The following is a 26,604-nucleotide window of genomic DNA, read 5'->3' as shown; positions in this document are numbered from 1 at the left end:
AATACACATATTGATGTGAATAATTTAATACTTTTAAAATTGTTTGTAGACCTGATATCATATTATTACTGAATCATAAGTTTACTTAGATAGATACAGATTATCGAGCGAAAAAACACGACGCAATTAGCCGACTTATGCGTCGTCAATAGAAATTTTTTAATTATCAATGTAATATCTACGTGCAATGAGGCATGTACGTACAAACGACAGAACAGATCCTTTTACGTACACAGTAAAAGTAAATTGCATTTCCCTTTGACAACCCTTTATTAGTCTCTTTTTGGGCAGTTGCCGAAGGAATATTTCACGTAATTTCAAAGGGATTCCAACGGATAATGAGGTTGTATACAATGTGCCGCAGTCAAGCCCTTCCGTCAATTAATTGTAGTAACGCACGTTTTGAAATGAGGTCTCCGCCTTAAAAAACGCAGTTTAAAAAAGTTCAGGGATTTAGGGAGAAAAGAAAAATGGGACACCGTTCAAAATAACAATGAACTGAAATAGAAGGGACGCGACCGGTAAGGCCAAAACGAGAGCGAATTGTTGCGTAGTCATCCTTGAGCGAACCCCTGAGACATACCAGAAAGGTTTGCGCCAGCCTCTTAGCAGGATGATGTTTATTGAGATAACGAGTTTGGAGGATTAGACATCTCTGGCCTTTGGCCTCAGAGTTGCGGAAATTCACAAAGGGAATGAGCCGCTGATCAGTTTTGTTAAAATCATTTCCCTCTTGTTAGCAGTGCGCTCACTGCCGCCTGCTAGATATAAATTCGGTTCATGACTCACACACTGTACTTAGCAGTGTATAGGATTTCCCAAAATGATTAAAATTATATCATCTTACTTGTCTCTTTGAGATATCTTGGCACAGCAGAAGTTCTGAAGACAATCTAATCAAACGGTGTTTATTTGCATCGTGACCCAGGCCATATGGTCCATCACGAGCGGCCAGGATCTGATTATATAACATGCTTACAATACAAATTAAAAAAATCATTTTTCTTCAACTCCTAGCCGTATATCTACTCAATGATTTGGGGCAGCGCTTTATTTACCGGTGACAATCACAGAGCATCATCTATATAGGGTGAGCCTCGAGTTTGACTACCGGTCAATGAAGAGAACACCATTCAAAACCTACCAAGGCCCTAAAGACTTCTGTTCTTTAGCATGTGCTAATATGTCGCAGTACGATTAAAGACGAGCTACTGTGGAAGTTACTTGAACAGGTCAGACAAGCTTAAATTTAACCGAACAAAAATGATGACAACCATCTCTTTGTTGACAAGCAGACAGATGTTTTTGCAGCATCAATTACTCGGACGCGTTTTGCAGATTTTGTGACGGTACATTTTCGTGTCGCGGCCATGATGACTGCGCAAAAGTACTTTCAACCTCCAGCCCTGTAGCGCTATGCCGTACTGATCTATCATGCATAGATATTCTGCTTCACGGGGGATTCACAAGCGAATTGCACACTCCACTAACTAACGTAAAAAATGAAGAATAAAACAAACTAACAGAGGCAAAAGTGCAATGGCGGGGCGATATTAAAGTCCTCCGCGCCACGGACCACGTATCGTATCACACACATAGATTCAGCGCAATGAGAACTAACCAAGATATTCGATTGTTTTTCGTTTTTCAATCCTTTCTGCGTGTTGTTCTGATGTTTTCATTTATTCGACGCGTGTATCATTGTTGTTTTTGTATGTGCGTCGTCACGTTGCTTTTCTCTATACAAACAGGTACTCTCCTCTCGCCGGCGACCTGTTGACCAACCCCCTACTGGCTGGTAACGCTATCAACGGCACGGGCTGGTGCATCTTCGTCTACAATCTTGCCCCGGACACGGAGGAGAACCTACTGTGGCAACTTTTCGGTCCGTTCGGCGCTGTGCAGAGTGTCAAGGTCATTCGCGACCTTCAGACCAATAAGTGCAAGGGATTTGGATTTGTTACTATGACCAACTATGATGAAGCCTTGGTTGCGATCCAGTCCCTCAACGGTTATACCCTGGGTAATCGGGTGCTTCAGGTGTCCTTCAAGACCAATAAGGGCAAGTCCTAAGCAGGCAGACGGCAACGGCACTCGACGACGACGACAGTCCTCCGGTATCCGCTTTCATCATCAGACGTAATCCATCGACAGCAGCAACAGCAACAGCAGCAGACGCAGCAGCAGCAGCAACAACAACAACATTAGTGATAAGCTGATGCCAAGAAATATTTCGAATTTATGATTGATCATGAACAGCAAAAAACACTCACCAGTCTGCTACTACTCAAATTTCAAAACAAAAGGTAACAAACAGCTAAAAAAAACAAATGTAAATATTCAGATCGACTCCGGAGGACTGGTCTCACTCAAAACTCAAGGCTCAACACTCTAATTACCAACCGTAAAGTTGTCTATATATATGTGTGTATATATATATGCATGTGAGAATACATCGCAACAAGGTGTGCCGGCAAACGATAAACGTCCCTCGAAAAGGAACTCCTCAACGTCTACTACCACCAGATTGTGCTGGCCACCTAAAAAGGGGATCACCGCGGCCAAACCCAATTTATCGCTATTCGCGATATAAATCTATCGTTTATATCGATCGTCAATCGCATGCATACAGCAATTGTTTCGGCTAGCCACAATGATCATTCGAATCCTAGTATTTTTCAAACGAGTCATATAATTAAAACATTGTAACTACGTATAACTGCAATCTGTTACAACAACAACAACAACAACAACAACAAAGACTGCGTGAAACGTAAGAAATCTCTTTTCGTAAATATTACGTCCCGCCATCTTACCGAAACCGGAACGAACTAAACGTCCCACGTACGCTGATGAACGACGTATGCTCGTTGAGAAATGGTTAGGGCACAGCTCTTCTCGTATCCAATTAGTAGACATCGACCTGCAACCTAACTCATGTTGTTGCTGTTGTTGACGGCCCCCAACAAAGACCCACAAAGAGGTCACGAAGCATTCACAGCGATTCATTCGTGGCTGGCTAACCAAATAAACATTGTTGCCTATGATAACCTATCTAACTAGGTAGAAAAAAAAACAGAGAGTAAAAGAAAAAAAATGCTAGAGTGATTCAATCGTCTTGTCGTGACCGGGACTACGTCCGTGTGACTATACTGTCGCCAATGCAGATGTAACCGATGTGGGGAAAGTAAACTAGAATCGCTTGGTAACAACATCGACCACAATGTTACACTTACTACAAGATTGACACATCTTCCTTAACACCTCAAAACTAACACAGCTAACTAATCTGGGATATACTCGCAAAAAAAACGTTGTAGACAATATTGTTTAAACCAAATCAGGATTTGACGGCAATATATATATATATATATATATATATATATATATATATATATATATAATGTACTCTATCTGATTGCTTGTACACGCAGGTAATTTTACAGAGCTTTGATCGTGGATAACAATCAGTGAGAAGCTGGTACCATCAAACAAAACCCACAACAACAACAAGAACAACAACGATTGAAACTCAATGAACAATAGCAATCAACAAGAACAGACACACGTGAACCTTTCTTGACCGATATCAATCACGTTGATAGACACGCCACGGCGTGAGCGCACTGCAACTCGTCGTTTGCCCTGGCCATAGATACATGTGTATATATATATACAGTCAAACATAATTCTTCAATTTCTCCCTCATATAAACGTAAACCCGTTCTCCAAACTTATCCCACAAGTACCCCTACACCAAGCGTCAATTCATCTATGAATTTTGCGGCCGTCAAGCCACCACAACCCATCCGCCACCACTTAATTACCCGCGTTTCACACCAAAGACACACAGAACTATATCTATATATTCATATATATATAAATAAGAGAGGAAGATGCCGACGATGATGATTCAGGCTGACGATACTTCATAGTCAGTGATGTCCTAGTGATGTAAAACGTGTTCGAATGCGTGAAAACGATGAGACACATACTTCAGCAAGTGATATTTCAGCGACATTCCAGGGACGGAAAAGGCGGCGAAGCTTCATCTTGAACAGCCCCTAATTGGTACGGTCCGAGGCCACTCTACGTTAGCCAGGAATCGGCCCAGCCTGAACGGCTGAATTACTGATTCTAATGAAAACGCGCGCATGAATGGTCAGAGAATGTAACGCCAACAGGGAACAACTGTTCTTTGGGCCGTACCCGTCCTGGAGGTCCCCCACCAACTGGACAGGTCTACTAGTGATCCATTGAGAGTTGGATGAACGCCTTCCAGTCTATGCCATCGGGTGCTTGTGTGTATCCCGATAATAACAAGGGCAACACGAAAACACCATCGAATATTTACGACCTTAATATTTACGGATGAATATCACCCATACAGTTATTAACAACAGTCGAACGACAGAAACAACCGTATAGTACTTGATGATCGACCGTACATTCCATTTTGACAAGCGTATATGATGATGAGCTTATAAAGAACCACAAATCTATTTAACACCAATAAACGATTTTTGATTAACCTAAAACAACGATAAAGCATAAACGCCGAAAGGACGTCGTTGCCCAAGAACGAAAGGGAAGTGTCGATACGTAGAATCGACAACAGTATGTAGAGGTACTTCTATAAATTCACATAGAAATGAGAACTAAACCGCCCCCTTCCAGTATGCCCGACACATTACGCATCTTCAAAGGTCAATCCGTGGGAAGGAAAGATGCACAGAGAATGCTGCAAAGCAAGCGGACGGGGTTTATCCATTAATACAGGTTTGGAACCGACTTACCTCGTCGCTATGCGATTTCACATGGGCCAAAAACCAAACTTTTTCGGAAAGCGGGGTAGCGCACAGCATAGGCTCAAAGACGACACATTCGAAACCCTATTCGTTCCATGATGCTGAACGTTCACTTGGGTTTGTTGTACAATGTGTGTATTAATGAAATCTGTGTATTATCGGCAGGACAAGCTAACCCGTAGGAGCCCGTTATTCGCTCACATTTCTCAAATGAACATAGGCAACATATTGCTGCTGGCTGATTATGCCTAACAATTCTATCATTATAATAGTTGATGGAATTATGACGATAATAATGGTGTTGCTGCTTATGCCGAAGATAAAAGTCTACCGTCTCCCAGCCATTTACACAAAGGCAAACGGGAAAGGGACTGTATGAGAGAGTTTCGTAGTGGTAAGATATAGCGCATTCTAAGCAGCAGTTAATGTCAACCACCAACGGAAAAAAACAACCAACTGAAAGTGATAACTAAAATGCTATTGCCACCGTAATACCACACATTTCTAGACGGTCTGAAACGCTGCCACACGTGATGAAATAGTATACACATTATAATATAATAATTAATGCTATTATTAGATAGAGTGTAGTTCCCTTTAACGACTGATTGATATTTACACATTTCCGGGTCGAAGTAATTGTGAACACAACCAATTGCCGTATAAACAGCATCATAGGAGAGAGTAGGGCATGAGGGAAAGAAGGAACGCAAGAGGGAGAGGGAATGTCGCGTAAAAGAGGGGGGGAGAGAGAGAAGAGGTAAAGAGAGAGAGAGGTACTCACCCTGCCCCCTGGTGATTGCGAGTGGATTATAATAAATATACACATAGGAGAGAGCGAGCGAGCGAGCGAGCGAGGTTATTACTGATAACGAATAATGAACGAAAGACAGACAGACAGACAGACATACAGACAGAGAGACAGACAGAGAGAGAGAGAGAGAGAGAGAGAGAGAAATAGAAAAAATGGTGCGATAGTGACGTGTGAAAGAAACAGAGGGGGAAGAATGCTAAAGAAAAAGGATTAATTAAATTAACGAAAGATACGCGAATTTAACTGATGGTTATTAATCGATCGATGAACTCTAGTTAGTCGCACCGATCGTTACCGAAACGCTATCGAGAGAGAATAGAAACAAAAGAAGATGAAGAGGACGCAACAGATTTCGGAACCATGATAATAATAACATTGCAACAATAATATAACAACCTAAAAAAACTTTAATAATGAACAATTACAAAAAGATAGGCTGATATTTCCAAATTGAATAATAAACGACACTACTACTAATAATAATAATAATAATAACAAACTACACAAATAAACAAACAACTGAACAGACGAACTTCGCCAACGCGAAATGAAAGAGGAAAAGAGAGAAAAAAGAAACAGACGAAGGACGTTTCATTATGAACGACTAATAAAAGACAATTAAACACAACTTTAGGAAAAATAAGACTAAAACAACTGTGATACAACAACAACAACAGCAACAGCAGCAACAACAACCACCACTCCTCCACAATTGAAAATGCTAAAGCTGGAATATAAACGATAGCATAAGTAATGTAACTAATATTGATAATAACAAATCTTACAAAATTAGGATAACGACAAAAGTAATATCCCATAATAATTTACTGAGTCATCATCAACTCTAACACTAGCCTTTACCACTTACAAACATTATCTCAACTCAACACTTTCCCCAAGCATAATTTCCAACCAACACAAATCTCACGTTTACAAATTTAGAAAAAATAGCCTGACTATAACAATACAGATCAATATTTATGCTACAAAAGAAGTAAATTTGAAGAGTCATCCTTCTAGGGTTCGGTTCTGCCAAATGATAGAATGTAGCACTGTTATACTCTTATGAAGAAGACAACGAGACGAGATAGAAATTCAGCTCCCCGAATTTTCTCTCTCCAATCATTCCTGTACCATCCTGTAAGGAAATATAAAAACGTGTAATATCTACATCAATATAAAAGACAAATAACATAAACCAAAGTTGAATAAGGAGTTGAATGCGATATACCATTGTATGCTGCCGAGCCTTTCGTTTGCGGTGCTGCTGCGCATTCTTATAAAAAGCGAAACTTATAGAGCGAGGACGTGATTAAAAAACAAGCGATAAATAATGACATAGAACGAAGCGCGCGAGAAAAATAAGTGATTTTCGTACTTGGCCAGCAGCAGCAGCAGCAGCAGTGGCAAGGACGTGCATAATTGAAGTTAATATTGATAATAATTAATGATAACAATGGTGAACTATTAAGACAGAAAATAGTTTTTGCCAGAAATCTGGCGTTCCGCGATGAACAGTTGAACACAATTGCAATTTCTAGCAATCAATCTCTATTAAAACTGTTGGCACTTGATAAATGAATAAACCAAGACGAAAAAACCTGAATGAGACTCTGGCCGAGAGTGTGTAAGCGTGTAAACAAATTTTGGGTCACAGCAGACGACACTGTGCAGCAGACGACACTGTGCAGCAGACGCTACTCTGTAAATTACACGTCGTGCGCCCCATAGTGTAAAGAGTGTAGGCGACCACTTCTTTCAAGTTGTCTGCCGTCTGTATTATCGTGTCCGACTGAAACGATTATAGAATGACTGTACGATACCGGTAACTGAAAAGAAAACAATCTTTTGTCATATATAAAAACAAAAGTCAAAGCGCGAAAAAGGAAAGCCTCCCTGTTTTTGGACCCTAGAAGATGAAGGCCGCACTCGATCAGTCTCATATACAGATACTATATACGAATAAAGTGTATTCCGCATTATTCGAATCGCTGGCAAGCTTGGCAAGTTCAATGAACAACAAAGCAAACCAGGACTCACCCTCTAGTGCTTAATTCTTCCATCTAATCGAGAAAAAAAATCTGAGAAATTTGTTACGACAATTATTATTGCAGTCATATTACTAATATTGTTATTAGAACTATTCAAAAGCTCATTACTCTTTATTATTACTATCATAAATTATTATTAGAGTATTCCTATTGTGAATAATTCATATATATGCACAAGGGAATCACCTAGAAAGACCAACAACATCGACTGACATCGCATCACACAGACAAAAACCTCTACAAACCCGCTTTGAGAGTCAAGGATTAATAATCAAGAGTCTACGTGCACTGGAACATTTATTACAAAGTTCTATATATATATATATATATATATATATATATATATATATATATATACCCATCAAACGCGCAAAGGTTAATAAGACATAGCAATTACCGAAGTTAACTTCTCTCTTTATCTTGAAATTTAACAGATTAGCGCTTGGTCATCGTTCCGACTTTTTGTTGTCTTCGTCTCTCTAGTCTATTTAACAACCTTAAGAACTGACAATTAAACAACAAAGTGTACGGAAGCGCGAAATACAGTATAATGATGAATAACCCATCGCAACTATAACAACAAAATTAGATGACGATAAGAAACTCAGCAGATCATTGTCTCAATAGATCGCGAACTGTATAAGGAAAAGACAACCATTTTTGTGTCATACGATAGAACTGTGGTGGCTGGCGTGAGCCCCGTTACCACAACAGCGGCAATCTCCTTCTGTACATGTTGTGCGAGAGTATTACGAAAACCCCAAGATCATCGTGGCAGATAAATGTAACAGTTCATCATTTAATTCAATCGCGTCTTGGTAAGCTCAGTCGAGTGCTTCGGATGCTCGTAGCTGGCGCGTTCGCGAAGATCCTACTATCCGGTTGGCAGTTATTTAAGCGACAATATCCATTGCTCTCACTCTCAGTAGAGATTATTTAACGAGAACAAAAGAAAACCTTACTACTTGAATATATTATAGTGACGGCTCTCTATATTGATAGGGTTATTCTAATAATTACTACGATTATCATTCTTATCATCACGATAATCATTGCTATTGTCATTGCTATACAGTCTCAACTCTGACTTAACTCTGCTGACCTACGGACTGACTGATGGCTGATTCGACACATCCAGCCGGTAGAGCGCAGATTTTTGGGCCTACGGCTGCGCTTCATATACATAGCATGTATGTATGTGTATACATATATAATGTATTTTTGTATGTATACATATGTAATGGCTGCGGACCCACAGTCAAGATGCCGCAGCAAGCGAAATACAAACGCGAGTTAAGGTTTTTTCGGCTGACTCTACGAAGCAAAATCAAGAAAAGCCAGGAGTTGTCCGGTGCAATGTCGGCCTCCCTCGCCTGAGCCTGTATCTGTCCTTTTGACATCGGCACTACGCTAGACGTGTCTCGGGTCAAAGTCGCTGTAGGTCATTTATCAAGATTATTCTAAGTATATTACTCGCCTGTAGCAATAGAAGATCTGCAAGGAAATGAAGAGGAAAGAGAACCAGCTGAAGAAAAGATAGAACCCAAACCCAACCAAAGTCCCTCCATCACTCCCTGTAGAACCGTCGTCCATATATATATATATATATATATATATATATATATATATATACATACATACACGCGGTCATTTGCCATAGGTCATTCGTCAGGCTGGAAAGATGGAGGGGCCGATTATCGAGCGCTAAGCTCCTCCTTGAGTCAGCGTTTCGACATAACTTGTTCGCTTTAAGATCAACAGGTACGTCTGCAAGTTTTAGCGGGTGTTTGCTCGCATAGGACGCCCCGCTCCTTTTTATATTAAAAGGGTTCGAGTAAGCAGACGACCTAAAAGAGCTACTAATTTGATCCATTGTTTACCTCTTTCCGAAAGAGATCCGCGTGTGCGACGACAGGCAGTACTGGTTTTGCGCCACTGTGTCTAGTATGTATTTACTGTATACGGAATAATAGTCTAAACACGTACGTGCCCTCTCACACGAGTACACAAAGTGATTATAATTATTATTACTATTTATATTATTATTCTTATTGTGAGTATAATTAACATTATACATTAGCATATAATTCCTATATATATATATATATATATATATATATATATATATATATATTATGATAATTTAAACTTAAAATGGACGTTTCGTTTCGGGCTTTTAGAAATGATTCATCTGTTTCAAAAGTCCCAGCGAAAGCCGCAAAAAATATCATACTTAAGTCAGATCAACAATAACATTACACACAGGCGTAGCCAAACACGAAACATCCGGCGGCCTACACACCCAACGGACAGGGAGGTCCAACTAACCCAATTGCGGATAGATCGTGAAAAAACACTCACAAGTAATGACACATATTAGCAGTGCAAGATTCTATTTATTGCTATATGACTGCTAATTTTTGTCCAACATCTATCGCTACTAATAATATTAAGAGGTTTACCGATGACATGGTGATCATATGAAGAACCCTGAAGTACTAGTATTCTAATTATTTAGCAGAATGACGTGTGATTGAAGGCAACCTAAGAAAGCTAGTCTATGATACCTAACTATTATAATTATTTGCCAAATTCAGATCGTCTGGTGTGGATTTAAGTTACAATAAAAGGGAATAACGTGAGCAGATGGTTAGAGTAGAATATCAACTACTCTTCTACCACAATTTCGTCGTATGCTAAAACCGAAATAACACAAAAAAAGAGTAATCAATAAACGAAAGTCGTGTGGGTCGATAGTCTTCGAACCACAGATAAGGAGATGTTATTAAATACAAGAACAATTATTAAAACAACAACCAAACACATCCTGGCGTAAAAGTACTTAATATATACAGAGAAAGATATTTATTGCGAATATATTTATGAGATAGTAATGATAATTGTATTTATTATTAAGTAATCGTACTCTAGGTAAGTAAACAGAGAAGACATGAAGACCAATCTTCTGTACTTCTTGCTAACTGCGATCTCTACTCGGTGAACCCCCCCGAAACCGTTTTGGGCGCGAAAGCGTATTCCGGAAACCGTAGCCAGGTTAAAGCTAAAAGTAAAAAGGCCTCGGTTAACAATCCAGCGAGGTTTTATGCTTTCGGTTGGCCCTTCCAGATGCGGTGGTCCTTACGCGACTGCACTCGACACTGTTTTAGTCTGTAACTCCGCTATTTCGGTGCCATTAACCAGTAACCAGCTAACGATTTGACCAAACAGTAAAAGGAAACGGCATCTATGTAACTAACAACACGATTGGAAAGAAAGTCATGGTGACCGAATCGAATTAAAATGTATTCTCTGTTACAAACAATCACAGTTTTCTCAATAATAACAGCGACAAAAACACCAACAACAGGATTTATGACAGCAATGGATCTGTTACCCTGCTTATTACGTAACTAAGTAAGTTCAGCTAAGCCACATATTACACTATTATACTATCGATATATATCTATATCTTTACACAGATATAAAAAACAAACAACAAAAGAAATCGATAATTATATTCCATTTAATTATATATATATATATATATACCACTATGTTGTGTTTCGCTGCAGATTTTGCCGCGTTCTATTTCTATTATTATTATGAGTAATAACAATAACATAAATATTCACTCTCTACACACACATATATATATACGTGATTGTCATTCTTATATAAAATACTATATTAATTGTGACCACGCTATTTATGGCCTATGTTAGACAATTTGTTTGTCGTGTGTATGTCTAATGTATCCCTTCGTATGCTGTATAATTACTTATAATGGTATACACATTATTATATATATATATATATATATAAACATTTGATATATGTGTATGTATTGTTATTATCTTTGAATTATTACCGCCGTATTTATTTTAGCCAAGTAACGTAGCTTCTTGCCATAGTCATTGCCGGACGCGGGCTGTCAGCCGACGCTGAGTCTAGTCAAACGCTATTGATATGCTCGCGCCTTTCGGCCTGACTAACGTTCATTTCCAATAATCCCAACGCCATGATTCTCAGCCCGCTCCCACAGAGCCCACTGCATCCTGCGCCCCCATTAGCATTATTTGCTGTTTATTCCTACTATCACTATTACGGCATTCTGAATATGTTCTGTCTAGATTTTGTTACTCCGTATATTTTCGCCAGCTCCTAAACTACTGATTGGTTCCGCTATTTTTACAACTCTACACAACAATTACCAATATTATTGTCATTATTATTACTAGAGTTATCATCACCTGCTACCTGAGAGACAATGATCACCAAATAACATCGAAGACAAACACTTGTAGATTTGAAAACAGTCACCCACAAACATCTGGAACGACTGAAGATCGAGATACGAGTTCGACAGGGAATAAAGAGAAACGTCCCATTCGTTCATTATCGTTGTTTCTATGAGAGAAATATTAAATTTACTTTACTTGACAACAACAAACAAATGATATATGCTAAACATATTCTAATTGATGACAGGATAAAATCGAAAAATTAACACTAAAGCCCAAATTGTCAATAAACCAACATTGGGAAAACTGGATGGCTGTGTATACTATAAGGAAAGTCGAATGAACTGAAAGAGGAAAACAACTGACCTTAATATGGCCCTAACGCAAAACATAATATCATCATCATGCTAACACGCCCATTATCAATACTACAGTGATCAAACAAAATTCGCTTGATATAGACTATGATTAAGCTATCTCGGACCATTAAATTTGTGACTGAATAATTGTCGAAATGATTATCACAAGTTGCTACACACACATATATACATATATTTGTATAAACAGAGGAAAAGAAAAACAAATACAGTGAGCAAGAGAATGACAAAAAGAGAACGATATATATATATATATATATATATATATATATATATATATATATATACACATATATATATATATATATACACATATATATATATATATATATATATATATATATACATAAAGAACACATTCGTAAAGAGAAGAGCCAATGATGTATGCCATCGAAATTATGTTTAATTTGCGTTTAGCACGAGGGTGAGAAGACGAAAAGGAAAACAATAGAAAAAAAAGAACGAGCGCGCGCGCGCGCGCGCGCGCGAGAGAGAGCTAACGAAAGAGAGAGAGAGTGCATAAAAGGGAGAATGAAAGTGGCATGATCTGAGGCGAGACCGAAGAACGAGCGGACAGCAACAACAACAACAACAACAACAACAACAACAACAACAACAACAAAAACTACACAACTCGATGAGATGAAGCGAACAGAACATCAACAAAGAGCAAAAGTGTTCCCCAGAACTGCCCCAAATTGGTGTTTTCATTTGTTTGGTATATGTGCTTATATTGCATATATATATATATATATATATATATATATATATATATATATGGTTTGCTTCTGTTGTTAAAGCGTTCTTTGTTTCGTCGTTAGCTTGTCTAATACTTGATCTATTCCATTCAATTTTGAATATTGCTGTTGGTAAGGCTCTGTTTAGCATTACGACCAAACGACAGCAGTCGCATGCACGGCCAGGTACCTTACTAATCTTCTTTCCCGAAAGACATTCCCTTTTTATCTCGTTTTTTCTGTATTTCATTGTGCGATAAACTTGAGCGAATCAGATGTGTTGTGTAATCGAGAAACAGCAGCGGCGTTTAGGTTGCGTCTCGCGAAGATCCCTTTTTTCTGCCTACAGCTAAAGTCCGGCGTACCCCTATACGGCTTTTGCTAGTGCTGCTGCTGCTGCTGTTGAAAAAGTATCTTATTCCACTACAATGGATAATAATTATATCATTTATTTTAGGCGAACAGTATGTGTCTTAGATATATGTCTCATGTGATTTTCCATTTTAACGAGTATATTATATCTTGCTATCTAGGTTTATGTCTATACGTAAACATTTATCTAGTTTTAGATATTGTATACAATTATGAATTCTTAAGGTCAATGGTCGTTACCTACTTCGGCCAGACCGGATATATCTAAACACAAACGGTCGATTCACGATGGCTGTGTTTCTGAGTTGTGATTTCCCCGTTCCTTTCATTCTGCTACTCCATTCCTCTCCGGTCTTCGTTAATGGATTTGAGATCGAGCACAGCTGGCAGAGTGATTGCACAATCAATCATTGATTGCTATCAATTACACAACTGCAATCGTATCATTTACGTGACGACTGAAAGGCATTAATAACTGTAGACATGAACGTCTTATGTCTACCGTTCATCCAAGTCTTTTGTATAGCTTGTTTGATCCTTATAGCCCGATAAGGAAATACGCTCTGGTTTCAACATGCATATACAGCTTTATTTTTCAAATACATCTGCCATGGCCATCTAAGGTGTCTCAACGAAGAAATGGTACCGAGGTACTGCAGATCTTTCGTTAGCATTTTACCGAAAAATCTGCCGATGGAAGTGATCCACCAGTCCGTCGTCCGATACAACAGGCGTAACTGTCTCTGTACTTATCATAAGAAATATACGACCTGGTGGTGACTTGCAGTTGAATCCAGCTTTTCCTGCTCCCTACCTCCCTTTCGCATAGTTATGCGTGTGTACATATTTTCAACCTTCACCTTGTATTCTCACAATATATACTCTAGTTTTAGTTCGTCGGCCATCCAAATTCGCCACTGAAATCGCTTCACGTCCAGCAGCGCTACGAGCAGACGACACTGCAGCCCGGTGTTTTTGTTTTCCGTGCAGACAAGACTCCACAGCAACGGATGCTTATAGCAGACAACACAAACATACGCACGTAGATAATTAAAGCCCAAGCACAGACATGAGGACATGCAACTAGAGTAGCAACATTAACTGCGCTTGGTTCGCTTCAGCGAATTCAAGCAGGCCGAGACAAGCGAGATGTCGAGCACTCTGGTACTTTAACCAACGGCTGTGTCCTTCTCAAAAGAAACACAGAAGTGGAGTTTGTTCAGTGACTCCCGGGAACTTCCAGACTTACTTCTACTACGGAGCATGCAGTCGTGAAGCCGCTTAAGCTGTCGATATCAGATCAGCAAATCACTGTTTCCAAGTGATTCACATTGAAGGACACACGATTATAAATGCTAAAAATTTTTAGTAATGCTTAGATATAAGCTTAGGTAGTGCACTAGCGTCATCGCCAACATTGTCCAACGATAAATAAATAAATGTCCATAGAACATTATCTCTGTCAATATATGAAAAGTATTCTATTAAATATAGTACGTGTAGCCGATTTATTCTACCCACTACTCATTATATAATTATATATCTATATTACATTCATATATCGACATAGAAGATACTCGTACCCTAGTTGGCTCTATGTATATATACGATACTTAGTGAGAGAGTGATTTAGCTTGACCGTGCCGACGTGTTCTAATTCAATTAAGCGCTATGACATTGTGCAATGCCAGGGTGTTGGTCGCGCTGTCGAACGCACCTTTGGGGAACCGCGTCGTCCGACAGCCTTACCAGTTGGCACCAAGCGTACGCATCAGCCAAATCGGCAGTTCCTTTGGTGGTCATATGTTGCAGCGCCCTATACCGTTTCGGAACGCGTCGCCCGCGAGGTGCCGGTGCTCGCGCCCGGTGGGGGGTAAGAATGGGGGAAGTAATTCACTCTGCTGGGGCCAGTCGCGTCGCACTGGTGGAGATATTCGCAGTCTTCCCGCCACCGAGCATATCATTACCCACCGAGTACCTTGTTTTTCATTTGTCTAATTCTATAATTCTTATATATATATATATGTATATATTGGACATGCTTACGCAATATTACTCTTTGGAGGTTCTCTTTGTATGTATTACATATACGTATTAGTTACATTTCTGCTCCTTTAAATATTCATGTGGCTTGTAAGAGAGGTACATTGAGATTAGATGTTGAGAAAAAAAATTATAACTACACATCCTTAATACCGTATAAGTTCCAACGAGATATATATTATATGGTAAGGCACCAGACATTGATTACTGTTTCTATTATTATTAGGACAATGTGGCTGATGTCGGTTACGAGCAAGGTACGAAGAGACAGAGACATTCATTGAGACAACACTACATTGATATATAATGTTAATAATAATATTGCGGTACAAAGTAGATATATGGTACCTAGTTTCTCACACAAGGAACGAATACAAGCTGGCTAGGCCGGATTTCTTGCTGCAAAGCGTTCCCTGTCTGAGGTGAGGCCCAACAATAATAGTAATAATATGGCCATATCACCAAAAATGGACAGCCACTGATGCCAAAATCGCTAATCGTGTCCTGTTATATATATATATATATATATATATATATATATATATATATATATATATATAACAGGACACTATACAAACCAATGTCACGATATTTAAGACACTTGTAGTATTAATAATTCTTAGCAATGGAGCAAAAGGCACATATTTTTCTACAAGACAGGACCGAAGCACACTCTCACATGTATCTTACGGCAGCCAGAACAGCAGCAATGGATAGCGTCAAAAACGTCGTCACTTACAACAGATGAAGCGACATGTTGCAATGAAACATAATCGATTCCAACATATTTATGAAGAGCCTGACTGTCGGTTGATGGCGACTATGGACAGATGAATAGCGCAGGTCTATCTTGCGTCTATCCTATCATAGTCATTGAGTTGCTCAACGATGGTTATTACGGCAAGGAAGGCTATACGAATCGAAGCTTGAAAAGTCAAAGCCGTTAATATGAACCGAATAAAAGAGCGGACCTGCGCAAGACAGTCCGACATCCCAAACCTGTGAATCTGTAACAGAACGCCGACCGATACAACCATATACGTAAGATAATATGTAAGGTATAGGCGCGGCTATAGGACTCAACAAGGCCAACTGGGCCCATCGAAAGAGTAAAGATAAGGTCGCTATTGTAATTGCAACAATAATGTCAGCTTATCAATAAAAGCTTATTACCAAACGCATTCATTATTACGTTCGCAGATTGCTCAGAGCGACGGCCCTCGCTAGCTGAAGGCTTCGCTGACATCTGCGCAGGACGATCCGTCTAGCAAACAAACTTCTACCACTTGACGAATAGATACCTAAACTTAGCTTGAATAATTTGTTTTCGTTCTGTTTGCATATAAAGGGAAATGACGTGGATAATATGAAGCATGTTGACGCTTTCAACCGAACTAAGTAGGAGCATTACTTGATATCAGATAGACAGCGAAAACAAAGGGGCGTAAATACCGTCAACTTAACATCTAGATCCGGCAGTTCGAACATGTCTAGCAAGCACAACAAATTTTACTTGCAGTCATTAGGGTTTCACTATTGGTGAAAGTATCTTGCCGAAAGCGAACTCGGCAACAACCCCAAATGAATCACCCCACGAGACTCGTGCGAGGGTTGAAGATTGCAAATATCATTATCATTATCATCAGATTACTTGGTCCGAACGCCGCAGTACGCCGAACGCAGTAAATGTACCTGGCGCGGCAAGCTAAGTGCCAAAACAACCAGATTAAGCCAATGAACACCATCGTAACTAATGAGCAGAACGCAACTGGCTAGTACTTGGGCTCGCAAATGCATAAGAAGCCCCCCGCCCCGCTTGTTACCTCTTGCACAGGGAACAACTAAGCCGAAAGCGTCCTGCCAGAAAGGTGTCGAGTCTTCTGTTGTCTTGATTGTTGGCATACACGTTTGCGATGTGACTGCACCTTTTAACCTAGATGGAAATATACATATGGTGTAAAGCCGTTTGAACCATTCTCTTGCCATATATATATATATATGAGTATGCTATTCCAGGAAAATTATCCAAAAAAAAAAAACAGGCAAAAGGATGCATCGCGAAACGGAAGTCCACAAAATGGCCTGCAACATTAATTTAGGCAGGTTAATCATCATAGGTGAATCTCTCTCAGCTTTGTACCGCATTGAGGCTCATCTATAACATGTACCATACTCGGCAGTTACATACAGATGTATTCGCGTAACGAAGAGAATGTTAGCTATCAGTACACAGTGGAAACGCCGATCAATAGCAGCTAAACTACCGTACCGAATTATGAATAATGATATCTACTCGGATTATTGAACTGTCCCATTGTTGACTACGTTGACTGACACCTTGTTGTTGAAAATATTAGAGAGAAATTTTTTGGGGCACGTTTACGGTACCTAACTGCTCTTCTTCGACACAAATCCTAGACGTTCCTTATTGATGAAAACCACTGCAATTCAAATGCCAACCGGGTACTGTCACATAGATGGGGTCAGCTCGATGTTTGGGGGAAGCTACGGAAAAAGGAAAAGAGGGGGCTGTGGGAGCGAATGACACATAGAAGAAATATAATGCTACTTGCTTGAATGAACTAGTATTAAGCATATGATGAAGATAATAATATACATACTGTTAGCAATACAGAATCACACGATAATGGTGATGGTGATAAAGCTACTTCATATATACGAAATGCAGATACGAGCAGAATAGAAAATCAAATGGTGCTTTAGAGTTTCATATTCAATAATGACAATGATACTAATTATAACAATAAAGAAAAGCCACAGCCAAAACCCAGCACAAGGACACCAAATCAATAGTTAATTAAATAATCAAAAGAATAAAAACTAAAACGCTAATGATGCCCATGTCGTTAAGAAATTCGTCAATATTTGGTAGTCATGTTGCCCCAGAGAAGCCAGCGTGGCTGGTACGACGGGAGGGCAAGCCCACCACCATACTGTAGTAAGCAGGAGCACTGGTGTTTCGTGCCCTGTTTTGCAGTGATGCTGTTCGATGGTATGCCATTTGAGCCACACAAGCTGTTCCCTTTACATAGCGCTGTTGATTAGGTGACACACAATGGCGGCGATGGGAAACAAAGCGGACTGGAAAAGATATATCGAAAAAACGTACTCTCCCTTGCTTCCTACATCCGTCTTTTTGTTTCCCCCTCCTATCCTTATTTTGCCGTTACATGACCGATTTAATTTGGACTTAATCCGAAAAAAGAAAAACTCTTCGTGCACTGTCACGGAGAGATATATCTTCAAGGATAGCTTCCTGTTTACCATGCGGAGGGGGTTTTGTTGTGCATAGTGCGCAGAGATCCGTTCTTGTGAGCCAGCTGCAAGGACAGCGCTCAAATAGGCTCAAAGAAATGCTGGATGTGGTGGAAGGGATCTTCTGGAAACCATTACGATCCATGCGTGCTTGGGATGGAATAGAAGAATGAAACTGTTAGAATAATGATGCTAACTATTAATACGCGGCACTGATGAATAGCAACTGGTAAATACAGACGTAAAACAGGAGAACGTGCAATACGGTTAGACAGAAACGATTATAAATACATTCTAGATTCTGTGGTCAAATGTAATACGTTTAGGAGACTCAATTACAAGCAAGACAAAAGGTTGAGGAAAAGTAATGACTTCAATCTGCGATCGCAAATATAGTTACAAATAAAATGCAGGTTATGATAATGTGCACTATGTATAGGGGTGAAAGACATAACACCGTTAGCTGGTGATGCGGATGAGGAGAACGGTGGTACGGAGGTAATCACAGGAGGTTGTCGGGCTCTATTTACTTTAGAGAGAAAAAAAAAACGTTTCGGGCTCAACAGTGGGATTTTAACGGGGTTGGGTATTTCAGACCATTTAACAATGGCTAACGGTAACCCTGTAGTAAGAACGATATACGGCAGCAATGTACGGATTAAGCTTAACAAAGAATTAACGCTGATAACAAAATAAATGACATGTAAAAATCCCACCATTGGTTATTTGATTCAGTCACTAAATTGAAGGACGGGATAATTGGTGATACGCTCCTAGATGAATATCAGGATAGAGATACATACGTTTGAGAGTTACACCTTAAAAGGTCCTGGCCTGATTTGGCAGCGAAATTCAAGCATTCTCCAAGACTATTCGGGTTCTTTCAATGTAACAGCAGTATTTACACTAACAACAATAGCTCAATTAATAACCATTAGCCAATAGTGGCATCGTGTATTTTTACGCTAGCAGCACAGACGTATTATATCGAAACAAACAGAAAAATCTTAATTTGAATTTCAACATGACTTTAGCGGCGTAAATAGATTTGTCATTCTTCCGTAAGATATTTAAGGCCCCAAACGAGGGCTAGCATAAGCTTTCTTGAGCTAGCTTTGCTATCACATACACGCATATTATGCATACGGAAGTACAAGTTACTAAGCGAACAAACAGGATACGTACATTTTAAAAAGCGTAATACAAGTTCTCCGTGGGTAAAAACACATCTCTGAGACATGTTTTTGACAAGACTGTTCGGGAAGTGGTCGAACATTAATAACTAGTAACTTTATGATTGTAATTATCTGGCCGTAATACTTGACCACAAACGTGAATCGGCGTGATAAATATCAACATATATAAATATCATGAATGAAACAAACGGTCTTATACTAAGGTACGAGCACACAATAATGACGAAAGAGACGATTCCACTGATTCAACGTGAGAAAAATACATTTCCATTAGAAATTTGAAGTAGCCATTTTTGAAATAGTATTCCGTCAGTAACTGATGCCCAAAGAAACTCGAGTTGATGTTTTCTACAAAAGATACAACACGGCTAAAAGAAACAAAGCCAATAATTCTAAATATACTAAACAGATGAAGACAAAATAGAGGCACCATCGATCGATGCACCCCTCGAGTCCACGGATCACGTGGAGGTATTTTTCTATACACGAATCGAAATTAAACAGGGAGAAACTCATACACACAGATACACTTGATGGCAAGATTAGGAAATGATACAGGCTTCAGTGCCCTGCGAAGGATCAAATTATGACGTGGATGAGGCTAACTAATAAACCTAACTCTGAAGCGATTATTAATAAGAACAAGAACTATCCTAGAATATTAGAATCGTACAGGATATAGGAATATTAATAAAAATAAAATAGAAATATCCTGTAACACTAAGCAAATTATACGATTGTCAGCGACGTGGGTGAATTTTTTTTACTAGAAACAGGAAGACGGATTTCTGGGTTTAACTGGCATAATAAGAAGTGGAGGTCAACTCGAGAGTGCCGCCGACTCGTCCAGCGTAAAGGTCGCAGAGCCCAGTTGCGCAGGTCAGCGCTGTTAGGCAATTGAAAAGCTGCCAAAGTTTCTCTCTATATGAACAGCTATAGAATGATACAATTCAAATTTACCGGCAAGTCGTCTAGCTTTAGCGGCATAATTTTGACATAGGTATTGCGTTCAACGAACGGTAAAACCCAACTGACCCAATAACAACAATGAAGAAACGAATTAATAACACCTTCCAAATCGGCTAAATATCATAATAACAGTCTTTCCTATTATTAATTGTACTATTGCTATCATGATGTATACTAAACTGTTGGGACAGGCTTTGCTGAAAAATGGTTAACCGGTGAAAAAAGCCATGAGAGACGATATGATGTGTATTGCCGGCAAAAAAATAAAAAAAAAAAAAGCTTTCTTTCTGAGGGATTTTGATGAAAGCGACGATGGCGTGACGTATAATTGGCCGGAGTTGGCCTCGGCCATTCAAAGAGAGACCTGCGATCCCCGTAAAGCTTCACTCTTCACATATAATTGCGTATGAACATGTAGAAACAGGAAATTAATCATGACACGAGGTTGGGTACAGCAACGACCGTAATACTAATGGTAACAATAATTCTCTATTCAGATGAACCGTGATGATGCAGGTGGTAAAAATTTATTGATGATTGTTTTGGCTTGGAAGATCACAGTACCACTGTCATTATACAATATACCCTAATAAAATAGAAGTCATAGAAAAAGGCGATGATATTATTCGTCAGTATATGGCACCCATAAATATTCTACTACGAAGACATAATTACACAGATAGTCTACAAAGTGACCGATGTTTTCTAACCATATAATACCAAAAACCGAGTAGACTCTGTAAGAATATTGCGCTTGTGGTCATAGAACGTTATATATACATATATATATATACATATATATGTGTATATATATATATGTACAACTGCTACTAGTTTTTAGACAATTGCTGGATCATTCTTCGTTCGAATATTCAATATTGACAGAGGAAGCCGTTGAGAACGACAGGAACGGGTTTACGTCGCCAGCAATTACGGATAAAGCTCGCGACGAATAGATTGTGCTAATACGCACGAGGTTTATAGCTGTAAATACCCGAAACGTCTAGCGTGTTCACTTCAAAATGTATAAGGAGGTGTGGTACCGCTCAAAACACCGCCTGAGCGTTGGTTAAAGTGTTTTGAAGGTTGGTATATATAGGATATACAGTAATAGTAGTGGAAAAATGAATGGTCAATTCGTGGAAGCGTCAGTCATAGAAACGGACGTCTCCGAACATTAGTAGCCATTTGAGAATACAGCGCAGCGATTAGCAGCAGCAGTAGAAATTCAGGTGGTCGCCATCCCCTGATCAGAGAGTCCTATCTATTCGGCGATTTTTCCCGGATGGTGAGCTCGAGTCCGGTACTCGAGCATCAGCGGTATATAGCAAGGTTTTCGCTATTTTCAGTTCGCTTCTGAAGTTCAGAAGCAAAACTAGTAATTATAGTATTGACCTCTTTTGCGGCGCTCCGTGGGGAGTGACTCAAGGAGATCCGAGAGAACCGTCAGGCAGGCGCATCTTCAGCAGCACACGGATGTATACAATTTCTGACCGAATCTTCTATTCATATTGTTTTTATTATTGAAAAGTATTAGTTTATTTGATGCTGGTTATTGGACTTGTTTGTTATTACTATTAAGATTCGTTGCGCGGTTCGGTTAGCGTCGAACTTGAGGGCTGTTTAAGTAGATGCTATACAAGCGTACTGCATAAATACTAAATGCTAGATCTAATTTCAAGCTAGATGGCTGGCCAAGTCAGAAGCGCTAAATTTCGACCCAGATCGGTAGGGAGAGGGCAATCGGCCCCTCTGGGCAGCTTGCCCGTGCAAATAATTATAAACAAAAAAAAACCCAAATTGTGTATGAAACTCGTCGTCTATGTAAATAATCTTCTCAAAAACTATACAGCATTGGAAAAGTCGGTGGGGGGGTCTGTCTTTAACAGAGTCAGGATTTTAAAACATGCTTCCAAAAATAGGAAACGACACGAAAACATTGAATATGTGAGTCCTATAATTTTACCGCAGATTCAGAGCAAGCAAGCAATTTTCTTAGCTCCTCTATATCAATAATAATGATCGTATATGACGATAAATCAGGCCTATCAAAGAAGATCAGATGTGCATACGCTAAACGGTTATCTCCGTGGTCCTGTCGGTGCATAGGAAACCGATAATTACCTACCGTAAAAGTCTCCAGTAACATGGAAAGCCATACTTGACATAGCGGGTCTTACTGGTTTAGACGGACATTCGGCGGATGAGAACGCGAGCGAATAGACATAAACACACATACAACTAGAAAATCATTTTGTTAGACGTATCGATAGATCGCACACTGACAGGTAAATTATGGGCTAAAAGGATCCAAACACCGGCCAATTTTTGCTTAGAAGCCGAGCGTTCTGCGCTTCAAATCACTCGCTCGCTAGAAAATACCTGCAGTAGCATATGGTCGAGGGTTGAACCGGCTACGTTTTTCGAAATTGTGCGTTCATGAACCCATAGCACGCAGCAGGTGTTCATTGATTAAACAGAACGGCAATCCCTCAGTCATATTCTAATATATCATTTCACTTTTGAGATAGAAACGCTGCATGTAGCGTTCTCAAAGCGGATGGTGCACTGCTTTAACTACTGATTTAAACCCAACTCATTTATTTCCGCCTCTAATCTGGGAATGGACTGGATTCATATAATTATTACCATTACAATTATTATAACGCTTATTATATTTACTGCTACTAATCGTTGTTATAATTATCACCGTCTTTATAATTAGGGTAAATAACTTGTATGAATAACTATAAAGCTGATATCTCTATGGACTGTACTCTGTGTCTCCTCTATATTCAGATATGATGGTTATTCCTCTCTCTACTTATGACTAAATGTATCTATATAATACCGATATTTCTATTATTGTCATTAATGTATTAATTATGATGATATCTTAAAAATTATCTCTCCACGGCAACGGTGGGCAGGCAACACAAGACGGCGTGTATTTGCTTTCGTACTTAGCTATATGCGATACATATATAATCCTATATATATATATATATATATATATAAAAACATTAAACATATGCACTTCGGAAAAACGTTACATGCGCAAATACGATTTTGCGAAACCACAAATCTACACATATGACGAACGTTGCGTACGAAAAAAAAAAAACAAATACAGCTGGATACACCTCCCCGCAGTGCACGAAACCATTCGCGTCGTTGCGTTAAGTTGTTCAGGCTCTCCTCTTTTTTCTGATCTGACCGTCCTCCCTTTAAAACGGCGGTGTAAGGATCGGACGTTAGGCTTGGGCCGAGACCAAAATAATTGAAAAGAGAGAGAGAGAGAGAGAGAGAGACAGAGAGAGAGAGAGAGGGCGGTCCGACGGAGCGGAAACCTAGTCAAAGGCTGCTCCCCTACACCCCGTCGGTGGAACACTATCTGCTCTATTTAAAGCTCACGCCTTTCCTACAAGCCACTTTCTCGCCGGAACCGGACGTGACAGAAACTACTAACCGACCAGCCGAATCTAAAATTACCCGGAAAAAAACTGGAAAAGCTCTGAAAGGGACATCGAAAACAATACTGACATATAAGAACATACACATAACAATGCCCCAGAGCAGTTCGAAGCAACCAGTCGCGACGGGCAATGATCGCACGGAATCATCGTACAGAAAAACAGAAAGGGAAACAAGTGGAAAAATTGTTGCAAAAAAACATCGACACGACCCTATTAACTGGAGCAACAGTTAAAAAAATCTATTAACGATCGAGGGATTCATGTGTAAAGAATTAGACCGATGGAAATTCAACGGCTTTAATGAAATACGGTCCCTTGAGAAAAAGGAGGGCTTGCTGCCATAATCTATTGTCGTAAGATCGACATTGGCTGACGTACATACAGGCCCTTATGGTATCTTCTGTTATTGCTGTTTTATGTCCGAGGTTTATGTGAAATTGAACCGAAAGATGCTGTGAACAGGCGGGCGCGTGTTGCTATACTGAAGCAGAAGAAAGAACCAGAATTTCGAGAGGATAACGATACGACGGCCAGACAACGCAAAACAACACCAGCATCACCAATTATTGAGTTGTATAATATTATGACGACAACAACAACAATATTGTCGCTGACAAAGTCGGTGACGGGGCTTCTCCGATTTCTACATCTATAATACAGTTAAAGTACGCTGTACGTATTTCGCAGAATTTCGGAGAGCTTCCGGCTATTTAAAATCAAGCGATAATCGAAAAAGCAAATAGCCTTAGAAAGCTATAAATTTTGCATCAACCTTACTTATCCAGCTGTTTAAGTACGGAAAAAGAACTGTATAACTTTGAATTTATTACATATTTGCCAATAGAAAAAATAATCATTCTCTATAGATACATACAGACATACATACATACATACATACATACATACAGACTCAAAAACCCATACCTTTGTCAAGTGTATCGTACCAACGTAGCATTCGTAATGTGCCATAATCATAATTACTACTAGTATCATAACTAGACGCAACTGGGTATTATCATCATTATTCATAATGTGTATTTCAATACGCTCCTGTGCGAGTATCGAAACGTAAGTGCGAGACATGTTAAGATGGCTATACCGTTCAATTAATTCGTGCATTCAGCCCTTCGACGGCTTTTTAACTAGACAAGAATCCTAATTTCCTTCCATATTATTAGCCATTTTCTTTTTCTCCCTCCCTCCCTCTGTCCTGTGTCTCTCTCTCTCTCTGGCGCGCGCGCGCGCGCGCTCTCCACTATCTCGCTCTCCACTTTCTCGCTCTCCACTTTCTCGCTCTCCATACATACATATGTGGTACGGTATCAAAATTGGAACTAATTTTAGCGCGTTGTTTGTCCTAACGAGCACATCTTTACCCGCCACGTTTGTTTTTAGAGAAAATAATGTTTCACACAACAAGTTTGTCCTAATGAGAAGCTATGCCTTTTTAGAAATTTGGCCAAAAAACTATTGTCACGCGGAACGGACCCCAGCAAGACTAGAAATGTTACTTTTGCCCGAAAAAAATGGTCTACCTTATCGTCAGCTTTCATTCGATTTCTGAAAATCTCATGGAAAACTTTCATGGGGCAAACCAGAAAATTTTGAATAGTTGTTAGATTTAAATGGCTTAAAAATAGCTCATTTTTGATATGCCTGAATCTTTGTACACAAAAACTTATACCTGTTTTGGAAAACTGAATGTTAATTATCAATTGGGTTGTTCAAAGGAACTGCAAGTGTTAGAATTTTTTTAGCCAGTTTTACATTTTTTGAACATTTCGGCCTACTGTAAGCTCACATTTAAGTCCGCTAATATGTATATATAATTTAACGCACCGTTACTAATCAGCTGTTACGGGTAAAGGCCACATTTGCGATTAATTAATCATTATGTTTGCCAATAATGACATATGTAGCACACGGAAAGAAGAAGAAAAAAAATCCCAATTTAGATGCCATATATGAACGGTTTTACGTGTGGGAAGGATTAGTTCGCTTTTAAAGATTTAGCGCTGCACTGACGTACATAGCAAACCCATGGAATGAATAGCTGCTGTATTTAAACGAACCTCTACAGTTTTGGTGATTGGCATATCTATTTAAATAGATTACCCATAATTCTAGCAAGTAGCCGTCTTCTATTTTCGGGTAGTGACAATAGTAAGGCAACATAAGGAGAACGAGAAACATATGAAGAACACTTCTGGATTATCGCATTATTTATTGCATTACTTATGCATA

General features: G+C 39.3%; 1 protein-coding gene across 13 annotated transcripts in view; it reads left to right on the top strand.

Moving 5' to 3' along the window:
• LOC111250370 (ELAV-like protein 1) overlaps positions 1-12,979 on the top strand; it is a 333,939-nt gene extending 320,960 nt beyond the window's left edge. For all 13 annotated transcript variants that reach the window (XM_086988636.1, XM_086988632.1, XM_086988633.1 and 10 more), the window contains one exon: positions 1,752-12,979. In XM_086988636.1, coding sequence (XP_086844762.1) covers positions 1,752-2,073 — 322 coding nt within the window. In that variant the 3' untranslated portion in view covers positions 2,074-12,979. The remainder of the gene's footprint in view (positions 1-1,751) is intronic.
• Positions 12,980-26,604: the final 13,625 nt, after the last annotated feature.

Source organism: Varroa destructor, unplaced genomic scaffold (genome assembly GCF_002443255.2).
Source record: "Varroa destructor unplaced genomic scaffold, Vdes_3.0 BEIS01000004.1, whole genome shotgun sequence".
NCBI classification, from domain to species: Eukaryota; Metazoa; Arthropoda; class Arachnida; order Mesostigmata; family Varroidae; genus Varroa; species Varroa destructor.
Note: the sequence above shows the minus strand (reverse complement) of the source record. Positions and strands in the feature narration are given on the sequence as shown.